The sequence below is a fragment of the Cydia strobilella genome, chromosome 1 (genome assembly GCF_947568885.1).
Source record: "Cydia strobilella chromosome 1, ilCydStro3.1, whole genome shotgun sequence".
NCBI lineage: Eukaryota > Metazoa > Arthropoda > Insecta > Lepidoptera > Tortricidae > Cydia > Cydia strobilella.
Window position 1 is genome coordinate 17017608 of NC_086041.1, and position 14677 is coordinate 17032284.

Genomic DNA, 14677 nt, shown 5'->3' on the forward strand with positions numbered 1-14677 from the left:
TTTGAAAATAATATCATTAACAATTTTTTTTTAATTTTTCAATTTTACAAAGTGACACAGTTCTACTTCAATACCTATTTCACTAGACTTATGGAACTGTACTGCAGATACGGTACATATTAATCATAAAATGATACGTAATATCCATATATCGAACGGGAAATACCTCTTTAACCCTTTAACTGCGCCTTTTCATCGGTTGGTATAGTTTGTTTTGTTTTTACACAAAATATCAAGATTGTGTCCTTCAGATACGATATATGTACCTTACTGATTTTTTTTTTGTACAATATACCATAAATAATACGTAATATCTTTATATCTAACCCCAAGACAGCAATTTTGAAAATAATTTCTTTAAGTTTTTTTTTTAAATATTTTTCATGTGTATAATTTTTCAATATTACAATAATGAGAAATTAAAAAAAAAATCTAAATGAAATTATTTTCAAAATTGCTTTCTTGGGGTTAGATAATAAGATATTACGTATCATTTGTGGTATATTGTACAAAGAAAAATCGATAGGGTATATCGCATCTGAAGGATACAATCTTGATATTTTGTGTCAAAAACTAAACAAACTATACCAACCGATGAAAAGGCGCAGTTAAAGGGTTAAAGAGGTATTTCCCGTTCGATATATGGATATTACGTATCATTTTATGATTAATATGTACCGTATCTGCAGTATACTTCCATAAGTCTCGTGAAATAGGTATTGAAGTAGAACTGTGTCGCTTTGTAAAATTGAAAAATTTTAAAAAAAAGTTAATGATATTATTCTCAAAATTACTTTCTTGGAGTTAGACATGAGGATATCACGTATCATTTGTGGTAAATTGTACAAAAAAAAAATCAGCCATAACGTGTCTGGAGGAGCCCAAACTTGGTATGTTGGAAGCTGGCGGACGCGGGGTGTACGCCGCATACCCTTGCATTTTTTGCAAGTTATATGCGGGGGAGGTCCCAGTACGTGGACTGCGCTGGTAACAGGTCAAAGCCGTACTATACTAGGTCCGGGGTCAGTCAAGGAAGTAATCTGGGTCCGTTACACTTTGTGTTAATGATTAATGATCTACCTAGTGTGGTAAAAAACGCGGAATGTTTGCTCTTTGCCGATGACCTGAAACTTGTGCGTCAAATTGAGGATGTATCGGACTGCGCTGAGTTGCAGAACGATATTGATCGAGTAGTTCAATGGAGTCACGACAATAAACTGCACTTTAATGTGGCTAAATGCTCGTCAATGTCCTTCAGCAGGTCGTACAGCCCGATACATCATCAATACGTGGTAGAAGGGGCGCTGATAGAGCGTTTGACGGAAGTGCGAGATTTGGGGGTGCATTTTACCGCAGATCTTTCCTTTAGGCACCACATTACCATTATTTGCAAGAAGGCATATAGGAACTTGGGATTCGTTCTGCGCCAGTGTCACGGGTTTTCCAACGTAAGAGCTATACGCGCACTGTACGAAGCCCTTGTCAGAAGCCACATGGAGAGCAGTTCTTGCGTCTGGAGCCCAAATGAGGCGAAATACAAGTTTATGTTGGAACGAATCCAAAATAAATTCATCAGGTTCTTGTACCTAAAGTTGTATGGAGTGTACCCCTTCTATCCTCGAATGTATCCAACCCTGTTTGTGCTCGGAATGGTGGTATATAACCAGCTTGAGGTTAGAAGGGAATTGGCACTAGCCTCTTATATATTTAGGTTAGTGCGTGGAAAGGTCAGTAACCCAGAGTTACTAAAGTCAATAGGTGTTTACGCGCCCCCACGGTACGTGTGGCGGAGGCGCAGGCCGCCCCTGCTGGCCGAGCCGCACGCGCGCACCGGGTTGATGCGCACGGCCCCGTGGACGAGAGCCCTGCGCACATTTAACGAAGTTGCCAATCGAACTGACGTATTTTACTGTTCCGAGAGTGAATTTGTAAAAGTTACATTGTTTGTGTTGTGTTATTCTTAGTTATAGTATGTATATAACTAGTTATAGTAGTAGTATAGTTATAGTAGTAATTTATTATTTTTAATGTTAATAGACACTATCGCATTGGGTGGAGGGGCGCCACTGTCGCACCATTAACGTCAGCTCTGTTTACTTTCGAAGAATAAAAATACTAATGTGTAGTGAAACCACGATTAAACGTTGTGAATGTATAAAGTGCACTGTAAACCACTTGGTGAACTATCAGTACAATGGGAACATTCAGTAATTCGTGCAAAAACTGACAAAATGCAGCGTTGTTTATAACGTTGATAAAACCTAATTCTGAACCCACTAAAGGCTGTGTTAAACTAAAATCAGTGAAAAAAGAACCTAAACTGTGTGTAGTGAAAAACATTACGTGAATTTACAGACACTTTCCTTTTGGACAAAATTTTATAACCAAAAAATTGCAAATACGTCAAGTGTACAACATCGCCAATAGATGTCGCTGTTATCAAACAAGAAGTGCTGCCATCTCTGAGATAGAGCAACAACTATTAAGATCACTTAAGGGCAACAGTCCAAAACCTATAAGCCACATCGAACTGTTGCTCCTACGCAACATTTTAAGTAGTTACGCAAGGGGGCCACAGAGGGCGCAAATATTAAAAATGGACGAGCTGAAAAACATGTTAAAAAGTATTCAGGAAGACATGAAACAATTAAAACAAGATAACAAGGAAATGGAAAATAGGATAACAAATACTATTACACAAAAGCTAGATGATAGATTTGATCTCCTCGAAGGAAAACACCAAGTCATGGAAGAGAAAATTGAAAAACAAGAAAAACGATTGAAATACATAGAAAAAGAAATAAGGAAAAGAAACATCTTACTTTTTGGAGTACCTGAAACGGAGTCAAGCTATGAAAAATTAGAAAAAAACATACTGGATATTTTTAACAACACGATAGGAACACAGCTCTCTAGGACAGATATAGAGTCTGTTACAAGACGGGGCAAAAAAGATGAAAATAAAGTCAGACCTATAGCGATAACCCTATCAACGCTGGGCACAAAAATAACACTTTTAAAAAACAAAAAACGTTTAAATAACAGTAACTACTATATAAAGGAGGACTTCCCCCCGATGTACTGGAAAAGCGTAGAGCCCTAGCGGAGGAATTAAAAACACTCAGAGAAGACGGAAAAAATGCTATTTTAAAATACGACCGCATTGTTATCCTAAAAAACAGTAGACCACCTTTAAACCAAACAACGAGCAGGCAAAATAGCAACAAGCGTAACCTGTCGGCATCCCCGGAGACCTCTAATGCATTACCTAACAAAGATAGCGCTACCAGGAAGAGTAAGAAAAATAAAACAGCAACGAACAGCACCCTGACTTCATACTGGCGCACAATCGAACCATCAGCAGAATCAGAATACGATTTAGATACCCCGGAACCAGTTAACACATAGCAACCAATAAGGCCTCCCTCTAATACTTAATTGAACACAAATATAAAGAATAAAATACAAGACTCTCCCAAGCCGGTTGGTCACCGTGGGAGTAGAAGACCAACACCCTTCATACAAAACCAGACAAAGCATAATAATAATAATACATATAATAAACACTTAAAAGCAATAAAACAAAACTCTGAAAATAAATTAATTATTGGAACACTAAATGTTAGATCTCTAGTCGGAGTCGGTCGTCAAGAGGAACTAGAACTTGCTTTAAAAAATATTAAATGGCATATATTGGGGCTTTCTGAAGTCAAAAAAGCAGGCTTACACATCGAAGAATATGAAGAATATACCCTACTATACACTGGCAGAAAAAATGGCAAAAATGGCGTCGGATTCATTGTTAAAAAGGAGCTTAATGCAAATATTTTAAAATTTCAACCGATTTCTGACAGAGTGGCCAGATTAGACTTGATGGTAGAAAACACTCATTTAAATATAGTACAAGTATATGCGCCTACTATGAAAGCTTCCAACGAGGACGTAGATAAATTTTATAACGAAGTAAGACGTAGCCTGGAAAACACCCACGAAAATACCATTCTAATGGGCGACTTAAACGCCAAAATTGGACATCCAACCGCTGAAGATGCTATATGCATGGGACCGTGGGGCTATGGCACTAGAAATAACAGAGGTAAAGCATTGATTGACTTTTGTCAGGAAAATGAACTCTACATCATGAATACACAATTCAAGAAAAAGTCGAAACGCCGTTGGACTTGGATATCTCCAAAAGAAAAAGCTTTCAACGAGATAGATTTCATTATAACAAGTGAAAATAGCAGCTTTTGAAAACGTAGAAGTCATTGACACCTCGCACCCTACAGATCACAGGCTTGTGCGAGCAACATATTTAATACGTCACATACACAAAGCGAGGAGACATTTCAAAAAAGGAAACGCGGGATTCAACGACCTAAAGAAAGAATCACTTAAGAATATTTTCGAAGAATCTGTAAAATCCAAAAGCTTCATAGATGTCCAAGAAACATACTCAACTATAAGTAATAAAATTAAAAACTGCGTTACTAAGTTACCCAGTTCATCACAAACAACTAAGTCTGAATTAATAATGACAGAAAGTATTCAAAAATTAATAAACGAAAGAACATCATTGAAAAATAAACCAGCGAAAACCGTATCTGAAAAAAGGAAACTTACAAAGTTATATCATAAAATACGTAAAAAACTTAAAAATTCAAAAATTAACTACAAGATGAAAGTCATAGAAGAAGAACTCGTCATAAATAATAAAAAATAAAAATAGCCTTTATTTCAGACAATTACATGGTTTCACTTGTTACCTTTGTATATTACATCTTAATTATTTATTATAATAGGGTTGTCTGTATGCCTTTTGTTGGCAAAGGCCTCCCCCAACTCTTTCCATTTCTCTCTTTCTAGTGCTAATGTTGTCCAGCATCCACCTGCTTCCTTCTTTATTTCGTCAACCCATCTTCTTTTGGGTTTACCACGTTTTCTTTTCAGGTGTTTTGTAAACCAGAACATTACTGTTTTAGACCATTTTCCGCTTCCTCTTATTGTATGTCCTGCCCATTTCCATTTCAGTTTTCTGATGGTTCTTGTAATGTCTTTGGTTCTAGTGTACCTTTTTATCGTTGTAAGTCTAATTCTGTCTGACAGTCTTTTTCCTATCATACTCCTTTCCATAGCGTTTTGACAAACTTCTATTTTTCTTATGTGAGATTTGTTAGTTGCCCAGGTTTGGCATCCGTATGTGATAACAGGTACTATGCAGATATCAAAAAGCTTCCTCTTGATGGGCATACTTGTGCTTTTATTTTTCATGACTTCTTTTAGACTCCAATATCGCTTCCACGCATTTCCGATCCTTCTATCTATTTCTTTCGAGGTCAAGTCCTGTGGTGATATTGTTTGGCCCAAATAAACATACTCTGACACACGTCATAAGAGGATCGGCAAAAAGAGGTATCAAGCGTTTGAAAGACTATAAGACCTGGATCCCATCTCTAAGAGACACCACAGGACAGAAGCATGACAACCGGAGAGATATAATAAAAATAGCCGCTACGTTTTACCAGGAGCTCTACAAAGCGTGCGAAATTAGCAATATACCGCTCTACCAAGACGAAAATGCAAACTCTGACCCTGTGCCCCCGTTGCTGCAGAGTGAAGTACGAAATGCAATTGGCTCGCTGAAAGGAATGAAAAGCCCAGGAGACGACGGAGTGACTAACGATATCGTAAAAGCTCTAAAAGAACCTCTTACACCATTATTGACCAAATTATTTAACAATATTATTTACAAAGAAATAATCCCTAAGCAATGGGAAACATCAGTAATCACTCTGTTATATAAAAAGGGCGACCCTCTGGAAATGAATAACTACCGCCCAATTAGCCTCCTACAGTGCATCTATAAAATCTTCACGAGTATACTACGGAACAGAATGCTACAAACACTTGAGTCGCAACAGCCTGTAGAGCAAGCGGGCTTTAGGCGGAATTACTCTACAATAGATCATATATTCACATTACGTCAAGTGATAGAGAAATACAAGGAACACGGAAAGAGCTTGTTTATAGCCTTCGTCGACTACTCTAAGGCTTTCGACACAATATCACATGAGGCTCTATGGATTGCATTGAAAAATCAGGGAATCGAAACGAAATATATAAATGTAATACGGGAAATATACAAAAGAAGTAAGGCGGTAGTAAAACTAGAAAGAAAAAGTGACAAATTTAAGGTTGGCCGCGGGGTAAGGCAAGGCGACCCAATATCGCCAAATCTATTCACGGCTCTATTAGAGGATATTTTCAGAAACCTGGACTGGTCAAATTGCGGTATAAAAGTAGACGGACGACGCTTAAATCACCTCCGCTTCGCAGACGACATAGTTTTAATGGCAGACAATCGAAGAGACCTTATTTATATGCTTAAATCACTAAACTACGAGAGCGAAAAGCGAGGTCTACACATGAATCCAGAAAAGACCTGCGTTATGACGAACAGCAACCCCGAGCCGATTACAATTAACCAAAAAAAGTTCAATATGTAACTGAATACGTGTATCTAGGACAAATAGTATCATTACAGCATCGTTTCCCTGAAATTGAAATAGAGCGGCGTATTAAAAAGGCGTGGAGCGCTTTTTGGTCACACAAGCATATACTTAAGTCAGGTATGGATATGAAACTCAAAATTAGTATTTTATACAATCGTGATATAATAGAGAGCTTTTCAGTCGAGTACCGTGTTTAAGCAACGAAGCTTGCTGAGTGGCTTAAGGTAAGGCACGAGATTGAAAAGCTTGATTATATCACTATTGTATACAATACTTTTTCTACGAGACAAAAAAATAACACTTTCAACTAGAAGAATCATATAGGTAAACAAACCGAAAATATACAGGATAAGCGAGCTGCCGCAGCCCGCGATATCTTTATACTCGTACGCGCCCCGGCCGCGGCCGCCGCGGGCCCGGCGCCCCCGGCGGGTTGGTCAACGACACCTCCTCGTAACTCATGAGGCCCTGGTACCTGCTCCTTGCTAAATTCAATTTTAAGACCGTTTTTTTCTCGATTTTGGCCACCGTAGCCTATGGAGACTAACAAGCAACGTAAGAGGTTTTCGTAGGGTATGGATGTTGCTATATGAAGGGTGTCACATGCGCATTTCTGACTTATGAAGCAATTGTTTCTACTACAACATAAAATAAAATGTTTTTATTGGCCAACCAATCACAAAGCAGATGCGACGCAGCAGCGTGTTTAAGTAGGCTAATTTGCATTAAATCGAGTCTCCTTAAACAAGAAATATTTTATCGAAATGTATGACATTCTATTTTCAAAATTTTTATAATTGACTAAACCGTATCGATAAAATTCTTATGCTTGAGTCGGAAGTGCCATAGACTATCCAACGTTGAAAAGAGTAAGGTTGTAGTGTAGCATATCAAGTTGTAATACACAGATTATACTCGACGAGTAGAAAATAGTACATTTTACAACTAGTGTGAAAAGAATGTCTTTTTACCACCAGTACCGAGATATCTTGCCACGAGCTGAAAACGAGTTGCAAGACTCGGTACGAGTGGTAAAAAGACATTTCACACGTGTTGTAAACGACGTTTTTTAATACAATTGCGAAAAAATAATAAATTAATATATCAATAGTAGAATCATACCACCAAACCAAACCAAAACCAAAAGTACCTATACAGCTAAGATACGCGAGCTGCCGCAGCCCGCGATACCTTCATACTCGTGCGCGCCCCGGCCGCGGCCGCCGCGGGCCCGGCGCGGGTTGGTCAACGACACCTCCTCATAACTCATGAGGCCCCAGTACCTGCTCCGCGCTAAATTCAATTTTAACTGCGTTTCGAAAGTATAGTTTGGAACTAAAAAGTAAAAAGCACTAGTTCGAGAAATTGAGCTTCTCGCACGCTACGCAGCCACAAAAAGTACCACTTTTTGAGCAACTGTATTAAAAAGAAAATTATGGACTCTGTTGTGACCCCAACTCTGCTTTACGGATGTCAAACCTGGCCAATAACAAAGCATACTATAAATAAGCTTAAAGTTTTCCAAAGAAAGGCCGAAAGGATTATTTTAGGCATTAAATTGAGTGACAGAGTGAAAAACACTGAAATACGCAATAAAACAAAAATAATAGACGCAGCAGTAAAGGCATGTCAATTAAAATGGCGGTGGGCTGGGATTAAGGACGGAAGATGGAGCGAAAAGATATTCCACTGGTACCCTAGAAACAGCCGCCGCCCGCCCGGCCGCCCGAGAAGCCGCTGGAGAGACGACATCCAGGCCGTCGCTGGCGTTACATGGAGCCGAGCCGCCACCGACAGAGAATTATGGCACAGTATGGAGGAGGCCTATGTCCATGAATGGACATCCAATAGAATTTAAGTTACTATAATAAAAAAAATGTACATACAACATACAATATAATATAATTTCATCATAGCTAAATAATAAATCAAGTAACTGAATAATGTATACAGTAAAAAAAAAAACAATATTCTTTGTAATTAACCATGCATGTATTTGTTTCTATTGGAAATAAACGGCTTAATTATTATTTAATTATTAATTATTATCGCATTGGGTAACTGTAAGGATAGCTGTAAGATTTTTTAAATAAAATAAAAAAAAAGTTTCGCAAATTCTTTTTGTTTTAATTTAAAAAAAATGCCCGAAATGTAATGATGTGATATATTTTTAGAATCGCCTCAAAAAGCCCTTTCGTATGATACCACATACCATAGGTTTTGGAAAAAAAAAATTTTTTTTCATACAAAAAAAAATATGTTTTACCACTCCCCCGCAGCGAAATTTTTTTAGGAACTGCGGGTCAAATATTTTGTTTTGGCCTCTAGTATGTGTGTGCCAAACGGCTAACCTGTACATCGATTTGCGGTATTTTTATACGAACGGGTTAGACTAATAAGGCAGTGCACTATATTCAAAATTCGTTCATTCAAGCAAACAACTTTGTGAACTTTGTCAGTAGAAAATTCAAATTTTCTATTGGACGTTAACCCTTCGCGGCTACATTTTTTAAATCATTTCATTTATTTATTAAGCAATATTCGCACGATCATATACGACGGTCTTGTAAGAACGAGACATGTAAGGTCGTTTATCTTACTATCTCACTCTATCCTATAAATTGAAATGATAGCTGACCGGGCCGCATCTACCCGACACGGGCGGCTATAAATAATAATATAATAATTGGCTGTTTGCATTTTTAACCGACTTCATTAACCGACTTCAATTTCATAGAAGGAGGTTCTGTATTCGGTTTGGGCTTTTTTTTTATGTATGTTCACCGATTACTCCGAGACCCGTGGTCCGATTTGAGTAATTCTTTTTTTGTTCGAAAGGACCTACTTCCAAGTTGGTCTCACATTAATCTGGTTCTGATCTGATGATGGGATCCCTGAGGAATTGAGGGAACTCCTCAATTTTTAAAGGCACATGTATGGTGATTTGAGTGTTTTCATAAGCAACTTGAGCATTTTCTCTCGAAAATGACCAATTTGATGAAGTGGACCTGATTATGATGATTGTTTTGATGATAGTGATGATGATTTTTTTAATGTAGGATGTTCAGCGATTACTCCGAGACCCGTGGTCCGACTTAAACAATTATTTGTTGTTTAAAAGGAACTACCTCCAAGGTGTTCCCACATTAATCTAGTGCTGTTCTGATGATGGGATCCATGAGGAATTGAGGGAACTCCTCAATTTTTAAAGGCACATGTATGGTGATTTGGGTGTTTTCTTAAGCAACTTGAGCATTTTCTCTCGAAAACCACCAATTTGATGAAGTGGAGCTGGTGATGATGATTGTTTTGATGATAATTATTTCAGCGATTACTCCGGCACCCATGATCCGATTTGAGTAATTCTTTTTCTGTTTGAAAGAAGTTACCTCCAAGGTGTTTTCGTAACATTTCTGGTTTTGATCTGATGATGGAATCCGTAAGGCATTGAGGGAACTCCTCAATTTTTAAAGGCACGTGTATGGTGATTTCGGTGTTTTCTAAAGTAACTAGCATAGTAGAGTAGTAGCATTTCCTCCCAAAAACCACCAATTTGATGTAGCGCAACTGTAGCCTAACAACGAGTTTGACACTAAATATTCGCTAGCGTCTTCATAACTTACTTTGTACACTAATATAAACAGTAAGCACGCGATAGCGAATATATCAATGTCAAACTCGTGGTAAAGCTACTGATGATGAAGACTACGGACGAAATGTGGAACTTCCCTCAAATTATGATTTTTGATGTAGGTAGTGTTGGAAACAACCAAAGAGACTAGAGGTGAGGGGTAGGTGTGAGAGGTGAAGGTAGAAGGTTTGGGGGGTTTGAGGTTGGGGGTCGAACGCAATGAAGAGGTCGGCTTGCGGCAGTCTGCACCGTGCAGTCCACATGGCTTATGACCGCGCGAAATGGAGACAAATTACATGTGATCGCGATCCTCAGCATTGAGAAAACGAGAAAGAATATACGTCTCAGTAAGCCTGGTGCTTGTACGACGAGAAAACCATTAAAAGGAAGCCATAGCAGTCCACTATGTCTAGCAAATTTCAAGGATTTTGGAGTTCTGTTTTGTTAAAGTCCGTCATTTTTAATACGATTAACCATGGAAATCATGAGAACATGGAGAGTTACAGATCGGATCGTAGGTCATTGGGACCAGGTAACCCCTTAATCGTAGTTACTAGGGAAATCAAGTTATTATACCTATCCTATATTATTCATTTACAAATCCTATTTTACTCACAGCCTATTCAAAACTATACTTAGTTCATTGGAATCACTGGTCAGCAACCTGGATTGATCAAATTAAAAAAAAAACAACAAATTAATATGTTTTCTTAAGAACCAATTTTTTGGCAAACGCCAAGAAGAAAAACCAATTTTTTGGCAAACGCCGCCGCCGATCATTTATTAATCGGCGCGCACGTCTAGTAATAACTTTCCGTCCGCTAAAACAGGCCAATAATGGTTTGAATTTTTTAAATTTGAATTTTACCATAAAGGAACTTTTCGTACTATTTTTGCTACAATAAGGTGAACATTTCCGAGCATATTGGAGAAAACATTTGTTATTACAAAATAGCGCCGAGATCAGCGGTATTCGCAAAGCCGGTTTCAAAATTTTAGCGGCACATCACATGGCTCGGCAGACATGCTTGACATATATATGTCAAGAGATTCAAGTTTTTAAAAATCATCTCGGGCTTTATTTTTTCTGCATCTATTTATAGCTGTCTTCGAGTTTATTTTTCATTACATTAATTCAACAAGTACTGACCTGTAACGCATGTCTCGTGTCCACAGCCTTTCGCCTCGTGCTGGGGCTGAAGTCGAGCTGGCGCAGCCGGTCGGACGCAGCGGTGACGCCCGCTGCCAAGCTTCGCTGCACTTCCAAAAGCTGACTCCAGCGTTGGAGCTGGTTCTCAGTTGTCGCAGCACGCTTAGCGAGACCTAAAAGTTTGGTAAACTTTAGCGTTGAGCGTCAGCAAATAGTGCTCTTTCGAGTTGATAATTACCTGAACTAAAATAGTACATAGGAATCCCGCATATGGGAAGTGATCATGTCTGACAGCTCTGGAAGATATCTACCGTGCATTGCCCATAATCTTTCTTAAAAGAAAGTAATCGAGTAGGGTATTTACTGTGTGTATTCAGTAGAGCTCGACGACCTTTACAAGTTTTACAACTAGATAGTTATGTGACAGCCTTACCTTCACAGGAGACGTTCCACCGGTCGGCTAGTTCGCGCGTGCGCTGTTCGACGCGCTCGCCACTGGCGGCGTCCGCGCCTGAGCAGAGCTCGCGCGCCCGCTCCCGGACCACGTCCAAGAGCGGCTGCTGGTTCTATGATTAAACATGGGGTTCATTAGTTAGGAGAAACATTCATTGCCATGCCATTTACGAACACTATTGGTGTCTAACGAATTTCTAATAAATGTGCAATTCCAGCACAGAGGATCTCCAGCATAATAAGTAGATACCTAAGTGTTTTACAAGTACTAATAAATTTTTAATTACATTACTGTTGCTGAGTAAACTCGACTCGAAGAACCGTACTTGCGCCAGCCATAACATTTTTATAGTTAAGTAAAGTAAACAAAAAAAAAACTGTAATAGGTGTCATATATTAAAGAAAAAGTGACGAAGCCCTCCAGTGGTGAAGGCCGGATCTTTTTCTTTAATATATGACATCTATTACAGTTTTTAATTTATATATAGTAGTGTGACTACTTAGAAAAAAAAAATTAATAAAATAATTTGATTTGTTCCCAAACTTGTTTAAAGTAAACAAGTTTGTAAAGTAATAATATTTAAACAAACATGAACCAACAAACAACGAGTCATTGTTAACTTTGTAACTAAAAGTTGCAACAGCAACCACTATGCTAAAAAAACATTTTCAAAAGGCTTTGTTTGCTAATTAAACGAGTTCCTGTAAATCCCAAGTGGCTTGATGGCCTACATGGGGTAAACGTATTGGGACCTTGGCTCATTTTCCTGTGCTCCTAGAATGCTAGCCTGTTTGAAACATTTAAACCCTTACCTATAATTACAGTTACGACCGCGGGAAGGAAATACGATAAAACGTACTCGTACTCCAATAAAGTTAATAGTAGATTGTGTCACAAGGGAGCAAAATGACATATTTACGGCGAGGGCGTACAATTGAATCCTAAACGAAGCGAAGGATTCTATAATAGAATCCTGAGCGTAGCGAGGGATTCTAACATAGAATCCTGAGCGTAGTGAGGGATTCAAGTGTTAACGCCCAAGGTGAAAATAATTTTGCTACCATGTGACACATACTGCTTTTCACATCACATATGAGGAAATTACATACTAACATTAGGTTTCAAAACATTATTATTTTAAGCAAAGATTGATACGGACAAAGTGCCAAAAATATGTGTACAAGACCTTAGTATAGGTACATACTTCTGGCACTTTGTCCGTATCGATATTTTCAGACGTGACTGTAGTGACAAATTAAAAGTACCTACAGCTCATAATTATGTACCTAATATCTTTTCAAAAACAGCAGCAAACAACTAAAATGATACAATGAAAATCAAGTACATTATTTTTGTAGATTTTTCTGATAACAAATTAGCTCTTACCCCTTTGAACCAAATCTTCGGAAGAACACTATGAAGACTGATATCACTTATATTTATTATTATTATTAGTGTCGTTACCGGGATGCTGCTTAAAACATCTGACACAGATGAAAAGGCCTATTATTATTGATTTAAACTAAGTATTTACAAAATTTATACAGAATACAGAACCGCATAATGCTTTGTGAAATATTTGTACAATTTTTTTTAAATATCAACTTTTTAAATTGCATAGACAAGTATGGCTGCGTTTAAGGACTAAGGAGACCTAAAATGTCAAAATGAACATTAAATTATTAAACTAAAGTTTTTTACGTTTCTTTGTAAATATTACGCTAATTAATTAATTTACTTAATTTAAACATGATATTAATTAATTTAAAATACGTTAATTACATAATTACATTTTTTGTTTACAATTACAACAAAATATTATTTAAGTTAGAAAAATTGTATGCACGTAATCGATTATAAAGAAATTGTAATCGATTATCTGCATACTAATTTCATATGTCTTTGTGTCAATATTTCATACTGGCAACAAAATGTCCTTGAACAGAAAAGTGCCACTTTGATCCCTCCTAGCAGGGAAGAAAAGTTCCCTTTTCGAATAGGTGATGTGAAAAGTTAATGTAACTATTAGTGTGCTATTAGTAGTATAAGATTGCCTGATTATTCCGGCTTATTAACGCATTTCACCTTAACCTTGTTTTGTTGACAATGTTATCAAGAATGCAGCTGATAACCCGATAACGTTTTTATGGTATTATTTTCTCCATTTCCTAAGAATACGATAAACGTACCTAGATATTTATTCACTTTCTTGAAAAACGTTCTACCTACTGTAACTGAGACATATTTTAATTTCATATTTAACATCGTTTTATTAATTTTTATTTTATTTCAAACGAAGTAAACGCGATTACGGCAAAATGTAAAATAATAGAATACTCGCAAAATTCAACATTATATTGCCAAAGTCAATGACAACCTCATATTTAGAAGGAAGACTGCTTTAACAAATTGACATGTTGACTCCTACACGCTCGCGGCCTTGACATGTTATCTAATAGCGTGTTATTTGTTAGTGTGAAAGCTATACCTACACTTCTAAAGCCTAATCATAATGTAAACTCGTCGCTCGAAGAATACAGAAATATTTTCATTAGGTTTCTTGACATTTCAGCTCATTTTAAAATCTAATATAGATTCCTATTAGTAAAATATGTCTCTTGTTTTTAAAAGTATAAAAGTATAAAAGAAACTAGACACTGACAAATATAAAACATAAAGTAAAAAAAATGTAAGTAAAAGTATTTAAAACGATTTCAACGCAACGCAATACAATGTATATGTGAAATATATGTAAATTTAACAGTTTTACTCCACATTCGCGCGCCACTTCACTTACCTTTCTTTTACGCGGAATGTTTACGACTTAACTAAATAAAAACAAAGCAAGAAAGCAAAAACAATATACTACGTAGGCACGTGAATTTCGCACTGATTTATAACAATGCAGTAAGGAGCAATTTGTTTTCGTG

At 37.3% G+C, this 14677-nt stretch overlaps 1 protein-coding gene across 9 annotated transcripts in view; it reads right to left on the reverse strand.

Annotated features, from left to right (window-relative positions):
• LOC134745501 (muscle-specific protein 300 kDa) overlaps nt 1-14677 on the reverse strand; it is a 298426-nt gene that overhangs the window by 86684 nt on the left and 197065 nt on the right. For all 9 annotated transcript variants that reach the window (XM_063679556.1, XM_063679613.1, XM_063679589.1 and 6 more), the window contains 2 exons: nt 11727-11859; nt 11294-11466 (listed from right to left, as the gene is read on the reverse strand). In XM_063679556.1, the coding sequence (XP_063535626.1) occupies nt 11294-11466; nt 11727-11859 (306 nt within the window). The remainder of the gene's footprint in view (nt 1-11293; nt 11467-11726; nt 11860-14677) is intronic.